This window comes from Diadema antillarum, unplaced genomic scaffold, assembly GCF_040938485.1.
Source record: "Diadema antillarum isolate AM-2024a unplaced genomic scaffold, OU_Dant_1.0 scf00000078, whole genome shotgun sequence".
Lineage (NCBI taxonomy): Eukaryota > Metazoa > Echinodermata > Echinoidea > Diadematoida > Diadematidae > Diadema > Diadema antillarum.
The window spans coordinates 259,169-285,469 of NW_027270967.1; the positions used below are offsets into that span (position 1 = coordinate 259,169).

The window sequence follows — 26,301 nt, forward strand, 5'->3', positions numbered from 1 at the left end:
CAGACGGTACAAGTTGACACTTATGACACACTACTGTGAGGGGAACCAGAGGAAACAAGAAACATGATGTAGCCGACATGAAAACAAGCTTGTTTATTGCCAATACCTTTCAATCGTTAGTAATAAAAGATAACATAGATTCAATTAACAAGCAGTGACCAAACAATCACTCAAAGAAATGACCCTTCAAAAGACAGAAAATAATAGTAAATGTGAAGATGAAAGAGGGATGTCTATGTTGTCGTTTTATTCTATTGCTGCATGAAAGTGGTTTAGAGGGTACCAGTAGCAAGAGTTGGATCTAGAACCTTTAGTACCGAGCCAACCAAGTATGTGCTGCCAGTTACCAAGATCTGAAGGTGATCTGCCGATTGAGGAGCTCCTCGCTCAGCGAACGGTGATATTTCCTGGTTCTGTGTTACCCCGCCGTTGAGTGGGCAGTATTTATCATCCAGCGGTCCCACTGCCCACTGGAGCGCTTCGGTGGCGGACGGTGCTACCCGAATGATGGGAGTCCCACCGTTATCTTTGTTGGTGCTTGGAGGATCCGACTCGCTCTTCATCTTCTTGTGCAAATCTCGATATGCATCCGATAGTGTAGCCAGCTTCTTCAGTAGAGCAGGCAGCTTCAGTGGTGACTGTTTGAAGTCTAATCATAATACCATAGAATGAGAGACAGCAGGACGAGATATGATGGGTTCTACAACAACACACTATTATTAGTAGTATTTTGTCGCATAACTTTAATCATTATTCCAACAAGTTTAGATAAAAGCAATGAATTAACATTTTGTGGAAAACTAACGATTTCAAACATGGGGAGAGGAATCGGGACTCTACCCCCCCCCCCTCTCCCCCCCCCCCAAAAAAAAAAGGGGAGGGGAAACACACCCATACATTAAAAAAAAAAAAGTTCCTTGGCTCCTAGCTGATAAGAAGACAGTCAAATTTACATGACACATGGAGAAATCTCATTAGGCTTAGTTCTAGACGGGTATATTTATTGTCCTCTTTTCGGTCGTTTAGATAATCTTCTCTGGAGTCTGGCTGCAGCATGCAGGCATATCATGAAGTTGGGCCACGCACTGCGGCGGCTCATAAGACAATTAAACACCCAGTGGTATCTGCAAATGAAATTCGACGGTATTTTCTACGACCAGAAGAGTTTATAACACTGAAGAACCTATCTCTAGATAACCATGTCTAAACTTGACTTCCGCCCTCTTGTGACAGTGGTGCCTTTAAAAATACAGTACATGTACCATTTTTCATTTCTTTTTCTTTCTTTTTTTTTCATTCATGCTTTCAGAATTTCACATTTAAAGTAACACCAGTGAAAAAAAATTTGGTTTCCTTTATGGACTTCCTTGAACATTCACGTGAGTTCAGGGAATGCAGAACGATCACTGAAATAGTACAATTTTGAGCGAATTTTTGAGGACAGGTCTGTTCAAAGTTATAACCTTTGTGGTAACCTTGCATGCCGCCCTCTGTAGTTAGGAACTCTGCATCAATTTGTCAGAAAATAAAGAAAATGTACAGGGAGAACCTAGAATTATATGTTTCTGAAACAGCAACATAACTATTTGATTCAAAGGCATACAAAAGAATATTTGCCTTAACAAACAACCAAAATTGGTGCAATTTACTTCTTCTTTTTTCATAGATTATTCGATAGTCCTTAAGCTTTTTCTGGGGTTTCACTAATCTTTCTGCATTCTCTGAATTTACCTACCTTCGAGGAAACTTTCCTTTTTAAGCGTACTATGCCTATGCCTGTTGTGATATTCCCAGAACTTTTCTCCTTAGACTATTCCAGTTCCATTCATCTTTTGACACGGTCCGAACACATGGTAGGTGCACTTGGCGTTATAATAAAATAGATTATTTGAACGGAAACGCAATGTACCTCCTCAAAACAAACCAGGCGGTTATTCAATCCTCTCTATTTTGTCTTCGTTTTGAATTGATAAACATTGCCATACTTTTGTTTTAATAACAACAACCTCCATGAAATCCTTAAATCTTAGCAATTCAAATTAAAATCTTAGGAAAGCAATATTCTTACCTCTGACTTCATTTTCTTTGTCAGATACGCTCCGACTTCCGCAAATGACCACAGCATCGAAGTTACGTTCCTATGACAGTCAGGAAGACGAAAAGATAACTAACACTGCAGAAGATAGGCGAGGAAAGTAATTAAATTACAACGTACAAGAAATATAAGATTATATCATTGTACTTCCTCAAGTTTGTGATGCTTTACATTATTTTGTCATCGTCGTCATGGTTTGAATTCAGGCATATATCTTGGGGTTATTAATAATCTATTCCTTTTTTGGGTCTCTTGATTTTGACGCGACGAATCGAGTGGTGGCGCTATGCAAGTATCCGACGTGAGGACACAACTTTCTTTATAATTGAGCAGACTCTATCATATGATATTGGTTCCCCAAAAGCTTACCACAAAAGGGGCCATAATGTCATGCACTTGTCTATCTCCACCGAGGTAGAACATCAGCACTCGCTTGACGACCCCTCCCATGACCTCCGCGTCACGCTCTGCCACTTCAGCGAACCAGTCTCTACACATGAACGCACTGTGGGTGGTGTGTGCGTTGTCAAGGTAGTATGTTACATGGCTGCCTTTGACCACTTGGTTTCGCCCAGGCCAGTGACAGGACGCCAGTGCTAACCGAAAAAAAAAAATATATATATATATATACGTAAGTAGAGTGTGAACTGCAATATGGTTGACAGTGCTCAACTATATGTGAGCTCAAGCAAGCAAACAAAAGATACAAAAGATACTTGCACGTGGCTACTTAACAACACAATAAAGTTGATAATGACACTACCCTGGGCTTGAGTGCACCAGAGCTGAATGTCTTACATCGTACTTTAACAAGAAACTGTTACTAAGTTGATTTAGTTGATGATGAAGCTGCGGCCGAAACAAACTGTCCAGCTAGAGTCACTCATAAAGCAACGCCTTCCATCCTAATATATATTGTACTATGAATAAATAAATAAATAAATATATATATATATATATATATATATATATATATATATATATACATATATATACATAATTATTAGAAGAAAGAGTCTCAAATACGCCATGGATCCAACGATTACAAAAATTTTTATTACAAAATTTTCGGTCTGCCTCAGACCTTCGTCAGTGCAAAGACAATGATGGACAATCATGATTGTCCATCATTGTCTTTGCACTGACGAAGGTCTGAGGCAGACCGAAAATTTTGTAATAAAAATTTTTGTAATCGTTGGATCCATGGCGTACTTGAGACTCTTTCTTCTAATAATTACAACATTCGAAGTCCAACACGTGGAAAATTCCAATATATATATATATATATTGTTCTTACCCTTGTTTTGTTTTTATGGGCTACCGAGATTTGTCACGTGCGTTCATTCTTACGGTGAGGTCAGCATTACTACCGTGAATAAATAATCATTCAAAAGTAAGAGTATAATCGGGCAATATTCTTTTGATCATGTTATTGTTATGTTCTTGTTCCTCTAAAACTGTTCTTGTTCTTGTTCTTGCACTTGTTATTGTTCTTATCCTTATCCTTGTTTTGTTGTTTGGGGCTACCGAGATTTGTCACGTGCTTTCATTCTTTCGTTGAGGTCAGCATCACAAAAATTGAATAAATTCAGAAAAGTACAGGGCAATGTCCTTCCGATCATGACAAGTTGTTGTTATATTTTTCTTCTTCTTTTTCTTCTTCTTGCTCTAGTTGTTGTTCTTGGTCTTGTTCTTATTCTTGTATTGTTGTTATGGGCTACCGAGATTTGTCTGGTGTTTTTATTCTTTCGTTGAGTTCAGCTTTACCTACCTCGAATGAACTCTGAAGGAAGAGTAAATGGCATTGCCCTTTCGAGCTCTCCGTATGTCAACTGTTGTTCACCAGTGGGGTCAATGAGTCCCGTGACAGAGTCTGGATCCACGGGGTGCTCCGGAACTGAGAGAAGATCGAAAGGACAAAAAACACAGAAAAACGTGTACAAATCTAGAGCTTTCCCTTACACCCCCTTCCCCTCATACATTTCGACCTAATAATGATATGTAGACTTTTTGTTGTTTTTCCATAATCTTTTATTGATACCATATTCAATTCAAATACATGGCAAATCAAAGTACATATAAAACTGTATATACCAAAATCAACACAAATCAACAATACATATAGTTATAATCGATCAAATCAAATCAAGCTGTACTATTAGCAAACAATATACATTAAAAAAAAATCTCAAACAAAACACATGGGATCTATTCCCAATAAGCCAGCTCGTAGTTCTACTTTGCGCATGGGCAGAAAAAGATCATTCGTACCAAAACGCATGATGGTTTTTTAATTCACTGAGATAAGCATCTGTCATACAATGATTATTCATGCAATGCTTGTAAATGGTACCTGCCAATACATCCACCTGACAGGAAGCCTGGATTTGGCAATACGACTGATAACATGTCTTAATACATTCAATATAAAACGACGAAACCCTCGAGGGTTGTTGAAGGACCATTTTGGTCACCTGGTCTCGCTATGCAAGATCAGTTTTTCTTAAACACGAATTCCATAAATTGTTGCGCCGGGAAAGCTTACCGGTACGCATTATGTTGGTTTGAAAAACGAGTGAAGTGCCTAACCAACTGAGAAAAAAAGAAAGACCATTTAAGTACCAACGTGCCCATGAGCTAATTACGAACTGACTTGTTTCCCCTCCCAGTAATTAAAATTCAATGTCCCCACTATTCTCTCTACCTCTTCTACCCCCACCTCCCTCCCTGTGGACATCCGGGTCCGGGTACTTCCATACTAACTTTATATCTCAAGATTTTCCTAAAATGAATATTTATTATTTGATGCTAATTTCCCTTTCTCTAATCTATCTTCTAAAATATCATTTTTATTTCATTAAATGAAAGCGGCTGTTTATATCCTCTGCTTTTAAAATCCAATATTGAACAAGAATTAAAATTTGATTTAACAGTTGTCGTTTTCCTTATTGCATTCTTTCATCCCGAACACAATTTGTTCCCAATTACAGTTTCGTAAATCAACATCAACAACAACATGCGTATTAAACTCGCAGGTATAAGATATATTATGCTTCTTCTGCTTTTTTCCTATAAAACAAGAAAGAACATAAATTACTTGAAATTAAACTAAACTGGAGGAGATAATGATTTGTTTGTACAATATCATACACCAGTTTGAACTGAAACTCTCGTAATCGGCTGTTTAAAGTTCATTTCCAGGGAAAACACATAGTTTTGCTTCGTTCTATAACTCTTTTAAACAAATGAGTGAACAAGTTCGAGTGAATTTTTAGTGAAAATGTTTAATGTTGATCACTCAAAGATATTTTTGTTTTCAATCGTTTTTGTTGTTGCTGCTGTTTTAAGAGTATCTTAACCGGTACTACACGTTTTCTTCCTATAAGGAATTGCAAATATATTTGTTTTGATCCTAAATTACTTATATTACTGTTTTCAAGCTATAATGAAGCAATTTTCCAAAATGGCCAGTTCTTCTTCTCTAACATTTCTCCTCCAAACCATCGGTATATCTTAAAGATATATTTTAATGCTCAAATGTATTTTACTTCTAAACCCAATTCTTTAACTGTAGACTTTGTACTAATATCGATCGGTAAGTCACTATAGATGTACTAACGCTGAAATGTATTTTACTCCTAAACCCAATTCTCTATAACTGTAGACTGTGTACTGATATCGAACACAATGGCAATTTCTCTTTAAATCTTCCACATATTTTCATTTCCCACCTTGAAAGTCGAATCTTCCTGGGTCCTTCTCCTCGAGCCAAGCTTTAGCCATCTGCACTGCCAGAGTTGCGTTGATAAGTTGATGCTTTCCAACGAGACCAACTTTGAGCGGGTTGCCCCGGAAGTCGTTGTGTTCGATTGGCAAACACACCCGAAGAGTTGCCTGATCGTGCAAATATGATACGTTTAGTCTATGAATAATGACATGCGCTGATGAAAATTCATTTTGTTTGTTTGTTTGTTTGTTTGTTTGATTTATTTTTCTTCCAACACAATTTCATACATAAATCAAAATTATTTTCAGTAATATCACATGAAATATCAGTAAGCAGATTACAAGTACATTATTCAAAGAAGGAAAATCGATGTGTAAATTAATTTCATTAACAAATTATAAATCGTATTACCAATTTTCCAAATAATTATCTGAGAAATTATGCGGAAGAAGGACTGCCACTATAAGCAAAGGCTTGAGCACGTGGCAACCCAGGGACCTATCAACATCAAAAAATTATATTGTTTACGGAATGGAGAAATACTACAAAATATAAAACACTGTAAATACATTATCTTTTTTATATTCCTAGTGCATAGATACGAATAAGAGTAACGTGAATATGATGATGATGATGATGATGATGATGTATGATGATGTTGACAGGGTAATGATGAAGAAAACTGTGATAATGAAGATGAAAGTGATAGTGGTGATGCTGAAGATAATGGGAATGAAATGAAATGATAGACACAGAAACATTGCGTATATTTATTGTAGTTTTAAATCCAATTTACAATTTGTGATCAAACAAAACAAAATATATATTCAAATGCTATATTCATAGATTGTAATCTGACAGTAATGTAGTTTTCAATCTAGCCTTGAAAGAATATAAAGTTTTACATGATTTAACATAATCTGGGAGTATATTCCAAAGATTTGGTCCATTGTGTCTTATAGATTTTTGTGCAATTAATAATCTGGAATTTACTAAATGAAAATTTTGCGAATTACGAGTGGGATATGTCAAAACGCAAATGGTATTTGACAATGGTCGTACTAATTCCAAGTCATAACTCAAGGGTGGGAGTGACAAATGTTCAGTAATACTGAGTACTCAAATGGCGTAATCAAAACTAAAATGAGTCTTAAATCAAAAATTACTATTATAGCGTTATGATGAAGGAAAGACATCCAATACATATATATATATATGTACATATATTATTATTATTATTATTATTACTATTACTATTATCATCATTATTATTTTATTATTTGATTGTTATTACATATATATATATATATATATATCATACCTACCTATACACATACCCAACATCACAGCCACGTCTCTGCGCAATTGCTGCCAATACATACATACATACATACATACATACAACACATACTGTATATACATTTTTTGTATGATATATCTATTTTTCATTTATGTATTTTTGTTTTCAAGGACTTCTCCTTAACTCAGATGAATACTAAATCCATACCCCTTTTTCAGCAGCTCTGCGGACCAGTACTTGCATTGCCCCACTGTCCTGGGCAACTGTGAAAGCAGGTCGCCCATTCTATGTGAAAATGATATAAAACAATATTACTATCATCTCAAATTGTAAGTCGTTACAGATGACTCTGTAAAGATGACTCTGTGTCGCCCCGCCTTCTGAAGGAGGTAGGTCACGATTGCTCTTATTATGCTTGGAAAATGCAAATGTGAAAAATTCCTATAAGTGTTTTTGTTACATATCTCAAAAAGCTCTTTGTCTATCAATTCAAACTTGCACCATATAGGGCCTATGTATCATGTCCGAAGGACGAAAGATCTAATGTTTCAATGTGATTAGTCAACCGTGACGTCACTATGACGTCATTATCTCAAATCTCATTCTCATTCATATCTTACTTAATTGACACTTGGCTTCGATGTAACGTCATATTGTTTAATACACAGAGCCTATGGTGGATGAAATAGCTCAGTGGATAGCGCAGTGGACTTTTAGCCTATTAAAGGTCGTGTGTTCGATGCTCGCCCTTGCCATTTTTACTTTTGCTTTTTTTTTTTTTTACTTTTGCATTTTTGCTTTTTTCTTAAGTTGGTCTCGTTCTCCTTTCCTAACTTTATCTATTTCTGATCCTTTTATTCTTCTCCTTGGAAATTTCTATATAATACGCTATTTCATTATATTTTTTCTTTCTCTCTTCTTCTTTCTGACCAATAGATCAAGAACAACAGTTCTATCAACCCCATATTTTGCACATGTTTAGTTCATGTCAAGAACATCTTTTCATGAAAATATCAACTATTTTTATCGGACACCATCTTGGGTAGGTAAATTAGGGTCGAATATAAAAAAATGTGTAATCCTGTATCTTGGTGTATACATGTCCAATCTTCCCCACATTTTGGACATGTAAGGACCAGGGCCGGCGCAGTGTTTTCAAAAGTGTGGGGGCCACTTCCGGGTTTCATGACCTAACAAGCAAAAATAAAAAAGGTCCTCAGCTCATCTCTCCCCGTCCCCGTCCACTTCCGGGTTTCTTCAGCTGACAAGCAAAAAAAGTGTGGGGGCCCGAGCCCCCACGACCCCCACGGCTGCGCCGCCCCTGAGGACCATGTTGCAAGAATCATTTCACAACATGACATCTTTTAGCTCAGATGCCATCTTGGCTGTGTAAAGTGGGGTCAGAGGTCAAATATTTATACTTCATTCTGTATCTTCATTATTGATGGTAATCACCGCCATATTTTGCACACACATGGACCTCGACAAAATGGATCATTTAGCGAGAAAACGACGCTTTGGTCACACGTTAATTAGGTTGTGCAAATGAGTTTCAAATGCCAAATATTCTTTGTTTTGTATCTTGCTTGCTAAATGCGCAATCGGGGCAGGTTTTGTACATATATGGACCATGTTACCTGTATTATTTCATAAACAACGACTTTTGACTCAGACACCATCTTGGCTATGCGAGGTAGGGTCAAGGGTCAAGACTACTTTGTCCTGTATATCTTGGTAATTACACGCCCGATCACTCCCATTATTTTGCACGCATTAAGCCCACGTCATATGGATTGTTTCACAAATTGATAACTTTTTAATCAGATGCCATCTTGGCTGTCTAAAGTAGGGTCAAGGATCAAACAAATTGGTAAATACATGGTATATTGCCCTAATATTTTGTACAGCTATATAGACCTTGTCAAAAGGATCATTTCTTAAGATAACGTCTATTTCCTCAGACGCCATCTTGTATAGAAAAGTGAGGTACAGAGATACAAAATGCTTGTTTTTTCTTTCTGTTAGCATAATTATGCCCTTTCCATTTTAAATCTGAAGGCATGGCAGGTTTGATTCCCTTTTCTTTGACGAGAAACTAAAAAAAAAAAAAAAAAATCATATGGCCTTTCGCCCTTAATCGCAGATGGAACAGATAGGGTTGTGTAAAGCGTGGTCGGGGCTCAAAAAACTTCATTTTCCGGACACATCGGATCACATAATTTGTCAGGCTTGACAAATTCCTGTTTTTTATTTGTTTGTTTGTTTTGCTTGTTTGCTCATGAAATCCGGAAGTGCCCCCCCCCCCCCCCACACACACACACACACTCTTTTGAAAACGTGGCGCCGGCGGTGCACATGAAAGATTGTTTTCTCGCCCAATGACTTGTCATGCGATTAGCGTAAAATACAATAGAGATATAGACCTCGCTCTTTAACAAAATAGTTCTAAAAGCAACAGTAGGCCTACGATGTATATCTTCAAGACTTTGAGGATAGAAGTGGATACAAAGCTGACGGGTCATGTGGAACATAATCGACACTGGCTCTAACCTTGAAGATACCGGATTTGTGCCAGGCAATTTCTTCAATTGTATGTCCAAGGTAGTTCACGTGGTCGATGCCGAGTGACGTCACACCAGCCACCGTTGGAGACCTGACAATGAAAATACTCATCACGAAACTGGTGTTGTGCATTCCAGGCGAAAAAAGAAATGGTCGATGCAACAAACCGTTTGGAAAACAACACATTGGTTTTTTTTTTGTTCATATGTTCCTATTTAGGAAATTATATAGATACAGTAGAAATGACAGAACTAATACTAGTATGTTGCAGATATTATGACATGATATTCATAAATGGGACGGTGATTTCCTGGCTCGATTATAGTCCATCTCTAAAGACACATGAGGTAAACATTATAGGCCTACAGGCCCTTGCCTTGGTCTTAACGACTGGCTTGAAGCTAATGGTGGAAAGTCTATGTCTAGGCATGCAAAAGTATGACATCATGTTATTGTTATGTCATGCACATTATCATTAGCAACAAATCACTAACATTTGTTTTGTTTACTGTTTCATTCGTTCTATTCCCAGATCGAAGCTTCCTATCTCCATTTATGGCTGGGCTGAAACTCGGGTTCCATTCTTCAACTATTCATTGCATTCGCTTTCTGTGGCGGGACTAAACCTTGACGTGCAGTGAGCCTTATTCTGGTCAGGAGAAAGAGCGAATCAGCGTTCGCATTCCGTGACAGGACCAGTGCTGGCGGTGAGTATAGCTAACTGACCAATGGCACATTTCGTAAACGCGCGAAAACGTGACGGATCAGAAACTTTCACTTTTGCGCATGCCACCTGTCAAATGTAAAAAAAAAAACCCACAAAAAACCCCCCAAAACAACAACAACAACAACAACAACAACAACATCAACAACTCAGACACAAATTTTACAGGCCAGGAGAAACCTCAATGCAGGCATAACAATCTAAAATGTTTTGAAATTCACACGTCGCTAGTAATTCATTACACTTATTTACGTAATATCAGGGTAGTTAGACTGACATCTCGCATTCTTTTTACGTTCTGTTGCACTCTTCTTTGACGTTCCCGCATAACTATATCTTATCTATGGAATCCTTGCATGACGCAATGCCCCCAAAATATTAGATCGATTACCTTCACTTCAAATGAAAGTCATTGTGTATAAATTGGTGTAAGAATGTCACTGGCAAAAATGGCAGAAATACAAGTGTCAAAAGTAAAAATGTCAGAGGTGAAAATTTCAGAGGCAAAAGTGTCAGACGTACGAATGTCAGAGTTGAAAAATGTAAGGGGTAAAAAACTGTCAGAGGTAAAAATGTCAGCGGTAATCACCTGGTAATAACAGCAGAGACAAAAATGTAAGAGGTAATATTATCATGTAATCGTGCACGAGCACTGCTGCGCTGCGGACGTAAATATTTAAGTTTAAAACTTATTGAAATTTGCGCATTGAAGCAATGAATCTGATTTCCTAGCCTCGAAACCATAGTAGACGGCAAGTTGTCACAATATTGGGGTGTTCTTAAAATTTTCTGTAGATTTTGATTTTTTATGCTATTTCCCCTATTTTGGGGGTGCTGAACACGAATCCACTTGTTGCCATTTTTCTAACCGACGTCTTCACCCGTTGCCATGGCAACGCATTATTTTCCTTAAAAGAACATGTATTCTTCATTAAAAATCATAAAAACATCATGTAAACACCAAAATATGTCCTTATAAATCCTTTTTAATTAGACTTAAGAAAGAATACAATTTTCATAATGTCATGGTTACCTTTATAGCAATGACGGTTACGATGGCAACAACTATTTATACAGAAAAATCATATTTTTCATAAAAAAGCAAGAAGACATGACAAGATTGAGTGGAATATTTATCATAAATTACTATCTAGATTATCAGCTTATTTTTCCACTATGTTAATTTCACATCATTTTCGCTGCTATAGCAACAACATGACAAAAGCTGCCTTTTAAAGAAAAATAAGCATTGCGATTGAAAGAAAAGCAAGAATACATCCATAGATGATAAATTTCTGTATAGTGAGTTTTTTAGCTATTTCCTTTATTTTGTCGGTGCCAAACACGAATCGACTTGTTGCCATATTTCTAAATGACATCTTTAGCCGTTGCCATGGCAACAAATTATTTTCTTTGAAATAACATGTATTCTTCATTAAACATCACAAACGCATGCTAAAAACACCAAAATAAGTCAATATAAACGTATCACGCTTCAATTAAATCAAAAATCACAATTTCCGACTGTCACAGCAACCTCATAGCAATAAGGGTAGCCATGGCAACAGCTATTTTTAAAAGAAAATGATTTTCTATCAAAAAGCATGAAAAGATGAACAGTTTTAGTAGCATACTCATTACAAATTGCTATCGGATAATTATCAGCTTTTTCACTACGTTCATGCCACATTATTATCGTTGCTATGGCAACATCTTTTTTCCCGAGAAAGGAGAAGTATCCCATTAAAAGAAAAACTAGATAAATAAATGATCAATTTTTGTTTATTATAATTATGTTATAATTTCTTATTATTACCTTTAAAAGAACGTGTATTCTTTATTGAAAACATCATAAATCATGCAGTAAACACCGAAATAAGTCAATCTAAACATCTCTTTAATCAAATTAAAAATTACAATTCTTATAACGCCATGGTTACCTCATAGCAAAGATGGTTGCCATGGTAACAACTATTTTGAAGAAAGTAGTGATACTTTTATGAAAAAAACAAGAAAACGTGACAAGATCGGGTGGAATATTGATTACTAAATACTATCATGACTATCACCTCTTCGCCATTATGTTAATTTCACTTCCTTTTCGTTGCTTTGGCAACAACATGACAAAAACTGCCTTTTAAAGAAGAAAAATAGGTACTATATTTCAATTAACAGGAAAGTAAGAATGAAGTAAATCCGTAGATAATACATTTCTGTAAGAGTTAGAATTTTTGTTTTTTCCCTTATTTTGGGAGTGCCGTACACGAATCCACCTGTTGCCATATTTCTAATTGACATCTTTAGCCGTTGCCATGGCAACAAATTATTTTCTTTAAAGGAACATGTATTCCTCATTAAACATTATAAAAACTTACTGTAATTTCCAACAGATGTCAATATGAACATATTTCTCTGATTTAATTAAATATCACAATTTCCGAATATCACAGTTACCTCATAGTGATGACGGTCACCATGGTAACAGCTATTTTTTAAAGGAAAATAATGATTTTTTTTAATCAAAAAGCATGAAATCATTAAAAGATTGATTGAAAAAGTTATTTCATAACCAGTTAGAGTCTAACTATGATTGTCAGCTTTTTTTTACTATGCTAATCTCACATTATTATCGTTGCTATAGCAAAAACATGAGGAAAACTTTCTTTCATAGAAAGAAGAACCGTTTCATTAAAAAGGAAAGAAAGAATAAAATAAACAAGTGATTTTTTTCATCTCTTTTGGGGATGGTGAACAGGAATGCACCTGTGCGTGGTCATTTTTTAAAATGATGTCTTGAGCCGTTGCCATGGCAACAAATGTTCTTTAAAAGAACATGTGTTCTTTAAACATTGTGAAAACATGCTGTTAACACCTAAATGTGTCAAGATAAACATGTCTCTTTAATTTAGTAAAACATCACGATTTTTCAATTTCATGGTTACCTCATAGCAATGACATTTGTCATGGTAATAACAATTTATTATGAAAAACATAAAAAATGACAAGATTGAGTAACATATTCATAACAAATTACTGTCAGTTCTTTTTTTTTCACTATAGTCATCCCACATCGTTCTTGGTGCTTTAGAATTAACATGAGAAAACCGCTTTTTAAAGAAAAAAATAACGTTACTAATTAGATATGGAAGGAAAGAATACACTAAACAAAAAACACTAGTAAAAACACAAATATTTAGTCAGCTTCCCGAATTTCTGATTACATTGCACCTTTAAAACCTTAAATATCCGAAATAATGGTTAATATTCAACATGGTTGCCATGGAAATGCATCAATTTTTGTAGAAAAAAAATCTTCAAGAAAAAAATGTGAAATTATGGCCTAACTTTTGAAGTATTACAAATGAGCAAGACTATTAGCCATATATAATTATGTTCACATCATTTCTGTTCCTATATCGCAACATGTTAAGGAATAGATTTGTTTTAAACTATAGATATACCCAGGAAACATAAAATACAAATAGTAAGCAATACAAATGTCTAAAAACCTCCCCAAAAGTTCCAATTTTCTCGTCATGATGTACTCTGTTTCATCATTAATGTCTCCAAGACATTTGATAACCTTAAATGACTATGATACCTCCTCTATAGTAATTTCCAACAGATTGCTATAGAACTTTAATCCTTACAAATCATTTTTCTCATGTTATTGCTATGGCAACAGAAATGATGTGGAATGAACATTGTGAAAAAAAAGCCGATAGTAATTTGTAATAAATATGGTACTCAATCTCGTCATTTTTTCAATTTTTTTCATTAAGATATCAATATTTTCTTTTTAAGAATTGTTACTATGGTAACTGTCATTGCTAGGAGATATCAATGTAATTGAAAAAAAAAAGATTGTTTTTATTACTTGAGGAAAATATATATGACATATTTTGGCCTTAACAACATGTTTTTATGTTAATGAAAAACCCATGTTCTTTTAAAGAAAATAATTTGTTGCCATGGTAACGGCTGAAGACATCATTTAGAAAAGTGGCCATGGGTGGATTCCTTTTCAGCATTCCCGAAAAAGTAAAAAAAAAGTGCCAACAAAATTAAATTCTACAAAATTAATAATTTATTTATCTAGTTTTTCTTTTACTGGGTACTTCTCCTTTCTAGGGAAAAAAGTTGTTGCCATAAACAAAATCATTTTCTTTTAAAAAAATAGCTGTTACCATGGCAACCGTTATCGCTATGTGGTTGCTGTGACAGTCGGAAATTGTGAGTTTTAATTTGATTGAAGCGTGATATGTTTATATTGACTTATTTTGGTGTTTTCAGCATGCGTTTGTGATGTTCAATGAAGAATACATGTTATTTCAAAGAAAATAATTTGTTGCCATGGCAACGGCTAAAGATGTCATTTAAAAATATGGCAATAAGTCAATTTTTGTTTGGCACCGACAAAATAAAGGAAATAGCTCAAAAAAATCTCAATATACAGAAATTTATCATCTGTGGACGAATTCTTGCTTTTCTTTCAATCGCAATGCTTATTTTTCTTTAAAAGGCAGCTTTTGTCATGTTGTTGCTATAGCAACGAAAATGATGTGAAATTAACATAGTGGAAAAATAAGCTGATAATCTAGATAGTAATTTATGATAAATATTCCACTCAATCTTGTTTTCTTGCTTTTTCATAAAAAATATGATTTTCTCTCTATAAATAGTTGTTGCCATGGTAATCGTCATTGCTATAAGGTAACCATGACATTATGAAAATTGTATTCTTTCTCAAGTCTGATTAAAAAGGATTTATAATGACATATTTTGGTGTTTACATCATGTTTTTATGATGTTTAATGAAGAATACATGTTCTTTTAAGGAAAATAATGTGTTGCCATGGCAACGGGTGAAGACGTCGGTTAGAAAAATGGCAACAAGTGGATTCGTGTTCAGCACCCCCAAAATAGGGGAAATAGCATAAAAAATCAAAATCTACAGAAAGAACATTTTAAGAACATTACAACTCGCCGTCTACTACCATTCCAACATAGGATCACATTAAGTTAATACATTGTATCTCACTTTCCGATTTGTCATAGTTTGACGCCCTTTTGGCAATACGCGGGTTCCGCGCCACGCACATACTGAACAAGGCAAGTGCCATAATGCGTCTCGCCCATTCGCGTACAAGAAATTGTACGCGAATGGGATATAACATATTAAAAAAAAGATATAACAGATAAAAAGAGATATAAAGGGGTAAACATTTATGGCAAAAAGAAATGCGCCATAAAAACTTAACATTGGGCCCTTAGAGTTCGTTGACCCCTGCCTGTGACCTTTGACCTTGTGGTGACCAAAATCTCTTCTTCGTTCAATAAATAGGAAAAATAGGTTATATTATAAATTCAAAATGAAAAAAAACTGAGAAGTTAAAATATAAAAAACACTTCGTATAAAAATATTTTAACGAAGATTATACGGTTGGAAAAGAGAAAATATTATATGATTCAGTTAGAAAAATATAAATATGATATGAAAAATACATGGGAGGTGTTGAAGCAGGCTATGAATATATCAAAAAAGAAATCAGAAATTATAAAAATAAGACATGATAATAAAGTTTTTGAAGATCCTAGTGATATAGTCAATATTTTTAACTCTTATTTTTCAATGATTGGAGAGAATTTGGCAGAAAAAATACCGCAGTCAAATATACATTTTCTGAATTTTTAGGTCAATCCAATTCCAGTTCTATTTTTTTTTTGTTCCAACAACAAAATATGAAATAATAGATATTGTTACCGCAATGAATAACAAGCGAAGTGCCGGTTATGACGATATCAGTAATTTTATTTTAAAGGGGATTTTATCTTCAATTGCTGACCCACTTTCATATATTTTCAATAAATCCTTATTAAGTGGTGTTTTTCCTGATTTTATGAAAATAGCTAAGGTTTTCCCTTTATCTAAAAAAGGAGATGATTCTGATATATGTAATTATAGACCTATTTCTTTGCTTTCATCTTTATCTAAAATATTGGAAAAATTGATATTTACAAGAACAATTAATTTTTTGAATTTGCATAATGTTTTTACAAATTCTTCATGCTCTTTTAAAGTTTATTGACCACGCTGCGCACACTATTGATAATCATTCTCATCTTATTGGTATCTTCCTGGACTTCTGGTAGTTTATTAGGACCTTTACTTTTTATCATTTATATTAATGACTTTTGTAGATCATCTGACATACTCTCATTTATACTTTTTGCTGACGATTCAAATATTTTCTTTTCTCACCAAAATCCAGATACTCTTGTACGCATAGTTAATTCCGAATTGAAAAAAGTAACTCAGTGGATAAGAGCTAATAAATTATCTCTTAATCTTCAGAAAACTAAGTATATGCTTTTAAGTAATTCTTTAGAAGATTTAGACTCAGGTATTGTTCTTGATAACACTTTGTTAGAACGACTTCCTCATATAAAATTCCTTGGTATCACAGTGGATGATAAACTTTCGTGGAGGCCGCATATTACTAACATTAGTACAATAATTTCACGTAATATTGGTATTATTAATAGACTCAAGTTTCATATTCCATTGTCCTCTTTGTTGACGTTGTATTTTTCTCTAATTTTACCTTATTTTAATTACGGACTCCTAGCGTGGGGTAGTGCCCATCAAAACTTACTAGATAAATTACTTTTGTTACAAAAAAAAGGTTATTCGTATTATTTGTGGCGTCCCGCCACGTTCCCATACAGAGCCATTATTTATTAAACATGAGATTTTGAAAATTAAAGATTTGTATTTTTTTCAACTTGGTCAGTTTATGTTTAATTACAATGTAAATGCACTTCCCAGTATTTTTAATTCAATTTTCCCACGGAACCAGTCTTTTCATGATTATCCCACTAGACAATCTAATGAGTTTCATTTACCCCTCCTGAGAACTTTATTGGCTCAGAATACATTTGTATACACTGGCCCTAGATTTTGGAACTCACTGAGCTGTGAAATAAAAATTTCCCCATCTTTGTATTCTTTTAAGCGCAAGTTGAAACTTTTTTTATTAAATCCTCCCTGATATGTTTTTTTTTTCCATTAACAGCTATAGTTTTTGTTAACCTCAGAGTTCATCATCCACCCACCAATCATTCAAACACTGAATTTATTATTACGTAAAGAAGTAGCCATTACAATTCTTGCTCAGCTGCATGCAGCACCAACTCTATGAAGCACATTCTCTACCATCCTCTGATCCATTTCCCTTATTCAGCGTGTAGGTATTCTCTCATTCTCTCTTTTTTCTTTCTTTCCTTCCATACTTGTCATCTATTCTGGCAAGTTGTGTCATGTTGTTGCGTTTCTTCTGTTTTGTCCCGTCCTGTCGTATATTATATTCGTCACAAGTGTTTGTAAATAAGTAATTCATAGGTTTTATGAGTGGTTCATAATCTACAAGCTTTGCTTTTTAGTGGACCTCTCTATTCTTTCTCCTTTTTTTTTCAACTGAAGCATGACTTTGTATTATTATTATTTTTTTTTTTGCCAGTATGCGTTCCTATGTTTATTGATACCATTTATTAATTAAGACAAATGTTCTTTGTTTATGATGTAAAACCTGATTGATCTTGTGTTATGTTTTTGTTGAAAAAGAAAAGAGAAGAAGAATGAAAATAAATGAATTGAATTGAATTGACCATTCACTCCCCAAGGGTCATCTACCACCCAAGTTTGGTCACAAACGGACCTATGGATCAAAAGTTATGACCCATAATAGAAACGCGCCATAAAAAACTTAACATTGGCCTCGAAAAGTTTGTTGACCCATGCTTGTGACCTTTGACCTTGTGGTGATCATCTACTCCTCAAGGGACATCTACCATCCAAGTTTAGTCACAAATGGAGTTATATGGATCAAGAGTTATGACCCAAAATAGAAACGCGCCATAAAAACTTAACATTGGGCTCTAAAAGTTCGTTGACCCCTGCTTGTGACCTTTGACCTTGTGGTGACCATCCACTCCCCAAGGGACATGTACCATCCAAGTTTAGTCACAAATGGTGTTATGGATCAAAAGTTATGACCCACAATAGAAACGCACCATAAAAAACTTAACATTGGCCTCGAAAAGTTTGTTGACCCATGCTTGTGACCATTGACCTTGTGGTGACCATCCACTCCCCAAGGGACATCTACCATCCAAGTTTAGTCACAAATAGAGTTATGGATCAAGAATTATGACCCATAATAGAAACGCGCCATAAAAACTTAACATTGGGCCCTTAAGTTCATTGACCCCTGTCTGTGAGCTTTGACCTTGAGGTGACCTTCATATATGGTAAAATGTGAAACTTTGTATGACCCCTCTTCCTTCGAATTTTCATTGCAATTAAAGCCCAAAGTAAAGAGATATTGAAGTTTTTGTAGAGTTCCGGACAGACGACGGACGGACGGACGGACGACAGACGGACAGACGCCGCAGGCGCTCCCTTCTCCCCTCACCTCCGGTGGGCTCGACAAAAACACACCCCTTTCACCATGTTCACGAGTTTCTTTTCATGCAGATACGGTGCACGTTTAAGCGGCAGTTCCCCTGAAAGGGGTTTCTCTCATATCTTAAATCACATGATATTGTTCACTTCATTTCTCAGGATGTATGCACATTAATACCCAATAAACTGAAGCACATGACAACTCCGGGTACCAGCGATCAGAAACAGACAGGCCGCAAAGGGGCGGTCTTTTTGTTGGCGGTCGATTTTATTTATGACTGAGAAAAACGAGAGAAATATTTCGAGAAGGAATGTAGTTTTGATTTTTGACCATTTTTACATTTTACTTTGTACCCCATTTGCAGTATTCAAGAGATGAAGTTCACATATCAATGGGCAGCCTAGAAATTCTTGACTATTATGTCCGCTGCAAGCGAAATCGACTCTGCCAATCGTGGAATCAAATTGTCAAAATGTTAAAATCAAAAGTAATTGTCACTTCGTTTACTCATAAATGCCTGTAAATAGATATAAGAAAGCTTGAATTATGGATTTACTGATACTAGGTGAGCATACCCAAAAAAAAAAGAAGGAAAAATGAGATGTGGGAATCTAGCAGAGTTAAATAATGATCTCTGACGAATCAATTTCGGGAGCTGCTGTACCGACGAATTCCGACAGGAGAAACCTCAATGCAGGTACGTGTTTAACAATCTAAATTATCTTGGAAGTCACACATTGTTAGTAATTTGTTATACTTATTTACGTAATATCGGCGTAGTTGATAGACTGTACTCTTCTTTGACGTTTCCATATATCGTAACTATTGAATCCTTGACGCAATGCACATACAATCATAATAGATAGATTACCTACACTTAAAATGAAAGTCACTGTGAACAAATCGGTGCAAGAATGTCTGTGGCAAAAATGTCAGAACTAAAAAAGTCAGAAGAAAAAAAAAATCAGAGGCAAAAATGTCAGGCATACGAATGTCAGAGTAAAAAAAAAATATAAGTGTTAAAAATATTGCCAGAGGTAAAAATGTCAGCGCTAATCACTTGGCAATAATATCAGAGACAAAAATGTCAGAGGTAATATTGTTATGACAATCGTAAGCACTGCTGCGCTGCGGACGTAAACATTTAAGTTTTAAACTTATTGAAATTTGTCCATTGATTGCAAGGGATCTGATTTCCCAGGCTTGCTACCATTTCAATATACATGAAGTTAATAAATTGTATCTCACTTTCCCATTTGTCATAGTTTGACGCCCTTTTTGCAGTACGCGGGATTCCGCGCCACGCACTTACTGATAAACACACCCTCTTTCACGAGTTTCCTTTCATGCAGATACGGTGCACGTTTAAACGGCAGTTCCCCCTGAAAGGGGTTTCTTTCATATCTTAAATCACATGATATTGTTCACTTCATTTCTCAGGATGTATACACAATAATACCCAATAAACTGAAGCACATGACAACTCCGGACCAGCGATCAGAAACAGACAGGCCGCAAAGGGGTGTTTTTTTTTTTATTGTTGGCGATCGATTTTATTCATAATTGAGAAAAACGAGAGATATATTTTGCAAGTCGTGAAGGAATGTAGTTTTTGATTTTTGACTATTTTTACATTGTACTTTGTACCCCATTTGCAGCATTCAAGAGATAAAGTTTACATATCACTGGACAGTCTAAAAATTCTCGACTATCATGTCCGCTGCAAGCGAAATCGACTCTGCCAATCGTGGATTCAAATTGCCAAAATGTTAATATCAAAAGTAATTGTCACTTCGTTTACTAATAAATGCCTGTAAGTGAATATAAGAATGCTTGAATCATGGAATCTTGTAGAGTTAAATTGATCTCTGACGAATTAATATCGGGAGCTGCTGTACCGACGAATTCCGCCAGGAGAAACCTCAATGCAGGTATAACAGCCTAAATTGTCTTGGAAGTCATACATCGCTTGTAATTTATTACACTTATTTACGTAATATCGGCGTAGGTGATAGACTGAAATTTTGCATTCTTTTTACATTCTACTGTACTCTTCTTTGACTTTCCCATATATCTTAACTATGGAATCCTTGCATGACGCAATGCACATAAAATCCTACGAGATATATTAGCTTCACTTCAAATGAAAGTCACGGTGTATAAATCAGTCTAAGAATGTTCATGATGTTAGTGGCAAAAATGGCAGAAGTAAAAGTGTCAAAAGTAAAAATGTCAGAGGTGAAAATTTCAAAGGCAAAAATGTCAGATGTACGAATGTCAGAGTTAAAGAATATCAGGGGTAAAAAATTTGTCAGAGGTAAAATTGTCAGCGCTAATCACATGGTAAAAATATCAGAAACAAAAATGTCAGAGGCAACAGTGTTATGACAATCCTATTTAAGCACTGGTGCGCTGCGGACGTAAACATTTAAGTTTAAAACTTATTGAAATTTGCCCATTGATTGCAAGGGATCTGATTTCCTAGCCTTGCTACCATTTCAACATACATGAAGTTAATACATTGTATCTCACTTTCCCATTTGTCATAGTTTGACACCTTTTTTGCAGTACGCGGGGTTCCGCGTCACGCACTTACTGATAAACACACCCTCTTTCACGAGTTTCCTTTCATGCAGATACGGTGCACGTTTAAACGGCAGTTCCCCCTGAAAGGGGTTTCTTTCATATCTTAAATCACATGATATTGTTCACTTCATTTCTCAGGATGTATACACAATAATACCCAATAAACTGAAGCACATGACAACTCCGGGTACCAGCGATCAGAAACAGACAGGCCGCAAAGGGGTGGGGTTTTTTATTGTTGGCGATCGATTTTATTCATAATTGAGAAAAACGAGAGATATATTTTGCTAGTCGTGAAGGAATGTAGTTTTTTATTTTTGACTATTTTTACATTGTACTTTGTACCCCATTTGCAGTATTCAAGAGATAAAGTTTACATATCACTGGACAGTCTAAAAATTCTCGACTATCATGTACGCTGCAAGCGAAATCAACTCTGCCAATCGTGGATTCAAATTGCCAAAATGTTAATATCAAAAGTAATTGTCACTTCGTTTACTAATAAATGCCTGTAAGTGAATATAAGAATGCTTGAATCATGGAATCTTGTAGAGTTAAATTGATCTCTGACGAATTAATATCGGGAGCTGCTGTACCGACAAATTCCGCCAGGAGAAACCTCAATGCAGGTATAACAACCTAAATTGTCTTGGAAGTCACACATCGCTTGTAATTTATTACACTTATTTACGTAATATCGGCGTAGGTGATAGACTGAAATTTTGCATTCTTTTTACATTCTACTGTACTCTTCTTTGACTTTCCCATATATCTTAACTATGAAATCCTTGCATGACGCAATGCACATAAAAATATCAGAAACAAAAATGTCAGAGGCAACAGTGTTATGACAATCCTATTTAAGCACTGGTGCGCTGCGGACGTAAACATTTAAGTTTAAAACTTATTGAAATTTGCCCATTGATTGCAAGGGATCTGATTTCCCAGCCTTGATATCATTTCAACATACATGAAGTTAATACATTGTATCTCACTTTCCGATTTGTCATAGTTGACGCCCTTTTTGCAATACGCGGGTTCCGCGCCACGCACTTACTGATAAACACACCCTCTTTCACGAGTTTCCTTTCATGCAGATACGGTACACGTTTAAACGGCAGTTCCCCCTGAAAGGGGTTTCTTTCATATATTTTAAATCACATGACAGTATTTACTAAATTTCTAAGAATGTATACACAATAATACCCAATAAACTGAAGCACATGACAACTCCGGGGACCAGCGATCAGAAACAGACAGGCCGCAAAGGGGTGTTTTTTTTTTTATTGTTGGCGATCGATTTTATTCATAATTGAGAAAAACGAGAGATATATTTCGCAAGTCGAGAAGGAATGTAGTTTTGATTTTTGACTATTTTTACATTGTACTTTGTACCCCATTTGCAGTATTCAAGAGATAAAGTTTACATATCACTGGGGCAGTCTAAAAATTCTCGATTATCATGTCCGCTGCAAGCGAAATCGACTCTGCCATATCGTGGAATCAAATTGCCAAAATGTTAAAATCAAAAGTAATTGTCACTTCGTTTACTTATAAATGCCTGTAAGTGAATATAAGAATGCTTGAATCATGGATTGACTGATACCAGGTGAGCATAGCCAAAGAAATGAGATGTGGGAATCTAGTAGAGTTCAACTGATCTCTGACAAATTCATTTCGGGAGCTGCTGTACCGACAAATTCCGCCAGGAGAAACCTCAATCATGTCAATGCAGGTATAGAACAACCTAAATTGTCTTGGAAGTCACACATCGCTTGTAATTTATTACACTTATTTACGTAATATCGGCGTAGTTGATAGACTGAAATTTTGCATTCTTTTTACATTCTACTGTACTCCTCTTTGACGTTCCCATATATCTTAACTATGGAATCCTTGCATGACGCAATGCACATAAAATCCTGCTAGATAGATTAGCTTCACTTCAAATGAAAGTCACTGTGTATAAATCGGTGTAAGAATGTTATTGGCAAAAATGGCAGAAGTAAAAGTGTCAAAAGTAAAAATGTCAGAGGTGAAAATTTCAGAGGCAAAAATTTCAGACGTACGAATGTCAGAGGTCAAAAATATCAGGGGTAAAAGTTTGTCAGAGGTAGTCACATGGTAATGATATCAGAGATACTTATTGTTACAAATAAAGACAGAATAAACTGACCAGAAAGAATATAAATTATTAGTGGAAAAGTGAGCAAAGAAAATGGGATTCCATTGGGAGTCGAACCCGAGACCTCCGGATTGCGAGACCGGTGCTCTACCGACTGAGCTATAGAAAGCCCTAGTACTGTGTTCGTCCCAGAAACCCTCAATTCTCAATGCTCGGGTGGTCAGAAGCTATAGCAGTGTGCTTGTGTGTGGCATAAACCCAAAGGATAATTCAACTTGGGGATAAATGCGAGGGATCACCGAAGTGATGCAGCTTTTTGAGTTTGTAACAAATAAAGACAGAATAAACTGACCAGAAAGAATATGAATTATTAGTGGAAAAGTGAGCAAAGAAAATGGGATTCCATCGGGAGTCGAACCCGAGACCTCCGGATTGCTAGACCGGTGCTCTACCGACTAGGTAATAATATGACAATCGTAAGCACTGCTGCGCTGCGGACGTAAACATTTAAGTTTAAAACTTATTGAAATTTGCGCATTGATTGCAACGGATCTGATTTCCTAGATTTGATACTATTTCAACATAGGATCACATGAGCTTAGTACCTTATTTTCCAATTTTTCATTGTTTGACACCCTTTTTGCAATACGCGCGTTCCGCGCCACACCCACACTGATAAACACAACCTCTATCACGAGTTTCTTTTCATGCAGATATGGTGCACATTTCGACAGCAGTGCCTCCCTTAAAGGGGTTTCTCTCATATCTTAAATCACATGATAGTGTTCACTACATTTCTCAAGAAGTATGCACATTAATACCCAATAATCTGATGCTCATGACTGTTCCAGGGACCAGCGATCAGAATCAGACAGGCCGCAAAGGGGCGGTCTTTTTGTTGGCGGTCGATTTTATTCATAACTGAGAAAAACGAGAGATGTATTTCGCAAGTCGTGAAGGAATGTAGTTTTCATTTGTGACCATTTTTACATTTTACTTTGTACCCCATTTGCAGTATTCAAGAGATAAAGTTCACATATCACTGGGCAGTCTAGAAATTCTTGACTATCATGTCCGCTGCAAGCGAAATCGACTCTGCCAATCGTGGATTCAAATTGTCAAAATGTTAAAATCAAAAGTAATTGTCACTTCGTTTACTAATAAATGCCTGTAAGTGAATATAAGAATGCTTGAATCATGGAATCTTGTAGAGTTAAATTGATCTCAGACGAATTAATTTCGGGAGCTGCTGTACCGACGAATTCCGCCAGGAGAAACCTCAATGCAGGTATAACAACCTAAATTGTCTTGGAAGTCACACATCGCTTGTAATTTATTACACTTATTTACGTAATATCGGCGTAGTTGAATAGGCTGAATTTTTGCATTCTTTTTACATTCTACTGTACTCTTCTTTGACGTTCCCATAATAGCTTAACAGACGCATTGCACATAAAATCCTACGAGATAGATTAGCTTCACCTCAAATGAAAGTCACTGTGTATAAATCGGTGTAAAAATGTTAGTGGCAAAAATGGCAGAAGTAAAAGTGTCAAAAGTAAAAATGTCAGAGGTGAAAATTTCAAAGGCAAAAATGTCAGACGTACGAATGTCAGAGTTAAAGAATATCAGGGGTAAAAAAATTGTCAGAGGTAAAATTGTCAGCGCTAATCACATGGTAAAAATATCAGAAACAAAAATGTCAGAGGCAACAGTGTTATGACAATCCTATTTAAGCACTGGTGCGCTGCGGACGTAAACATTTAAGTTTAAAACTTATTGAAATTTGCCCATTGATTGCAAGGGATCTGATTTCCCAGCCTTGATATCATTTCAACATACATGAAGTTAATACATTGTATCTCACTTTCCGATTTGTCATAGTTGACGCCCTTTTTGCAATACGCGGGTTCCGCGCCACGCACTTACTGATAAACATACCCTCTTTCACGAGTTTCCTTTCATGCAGACACGGTGCACGTGTCAACGGCAGTTCCCCCTGAAAGGGGTTTCTTTCATATTTTAAATCACATGACAGTGTTTACTAAATTTCTAAGAATGTATGCACAATAATACCCAATAAACTGAAGCACATGACAACTCCGGGGACCAGCGAGCAGAAACAGACAGGCCGCAAAGGGGTGGGTTTTTTTATTGGTGCGATCGATTTTATTCATAATTGAGAAAAAAAAAGACACATCTCAATGCTTATGATAGGAGAATTGAAACAACGAAAGACAGACTAAACAAGAAGGCAAAAATTAAATATGGCAGAAATTGATAACGCTGGGTAATATAAAAGCAATACACTTGTCATTTTCCAAATGAATCCAAAAGCACATGCACTCCAAAATATCACGATTTTACTTCATCAAATAATTTCAAGCTTTTTCATTTCATTTGTTGATATTTTGGTGACATTTGGTGACAGTGACATCTTTACATCTGACATGGCAATCGCTGTCATTATTCACGTATATTTCCTCTGACTTATTACGTAACTGCATGTGATCCTATGTTGAAAAGGGTATGAAGATTAGAATATCAGATCCGTTGGAATCAATACGCAAATTTCAATAAATTTTAAACCGAAATGTTTGTGTCCGCAGCGCAGTGGGTTGGGTTTACACGCATGTTCCTTTGACATTTTTGTACCTAACATTATTACCAGGTGATTACCGCCAACATTTTTTTTTTACCTCTGGCATATTTTACCT

At 35.7% G+C, this 26,301-nt stretch overlaps 1 protein-coding gene across 1 annotated transcript in view; it reads right to left on the reverse strand.

The window, feature by feature from the left end:
- Nucleotides 1-272: 272 nt before the first annotated feature.
- LOC139717623 (folylpolyglutamate synthase, mitochondrial-like) overlaps nt 273-26,301 on the reverse strand; it is a 74,261-nt gene continuing 48,232 nt past the window's right edge. Inside the window, exons 6-12 of the mRNA XM_071629129.1 lie at nt 9,673-9,775; nt 7,330-7,407; nt 5,827-5,989; nt 3,867-3,992; nt 2,465-2,655; nt 2,069-2,138; nt 273-649 (exon numbers count right to left, since the gene is read on the reverse strand). Of these exons, the coding sequence (XP_071485230.1) occupies nt 273-649; nt 2,069-2,138; nt 2,465-2,655; nt 3,867-3,992; nt 5,827-5,989; nt 7,330-7,407; nt 9,673-9,775 (1,108 nt within the window). The remainder of the gene's footprint in view (nt 650-2,068; nt 2,139-2,464; nt 2,656-3,866; nt 3,993-5,826; nt 5,990-7,329; nt 7,408-9,672; nt 9,776-26,301) is intronic.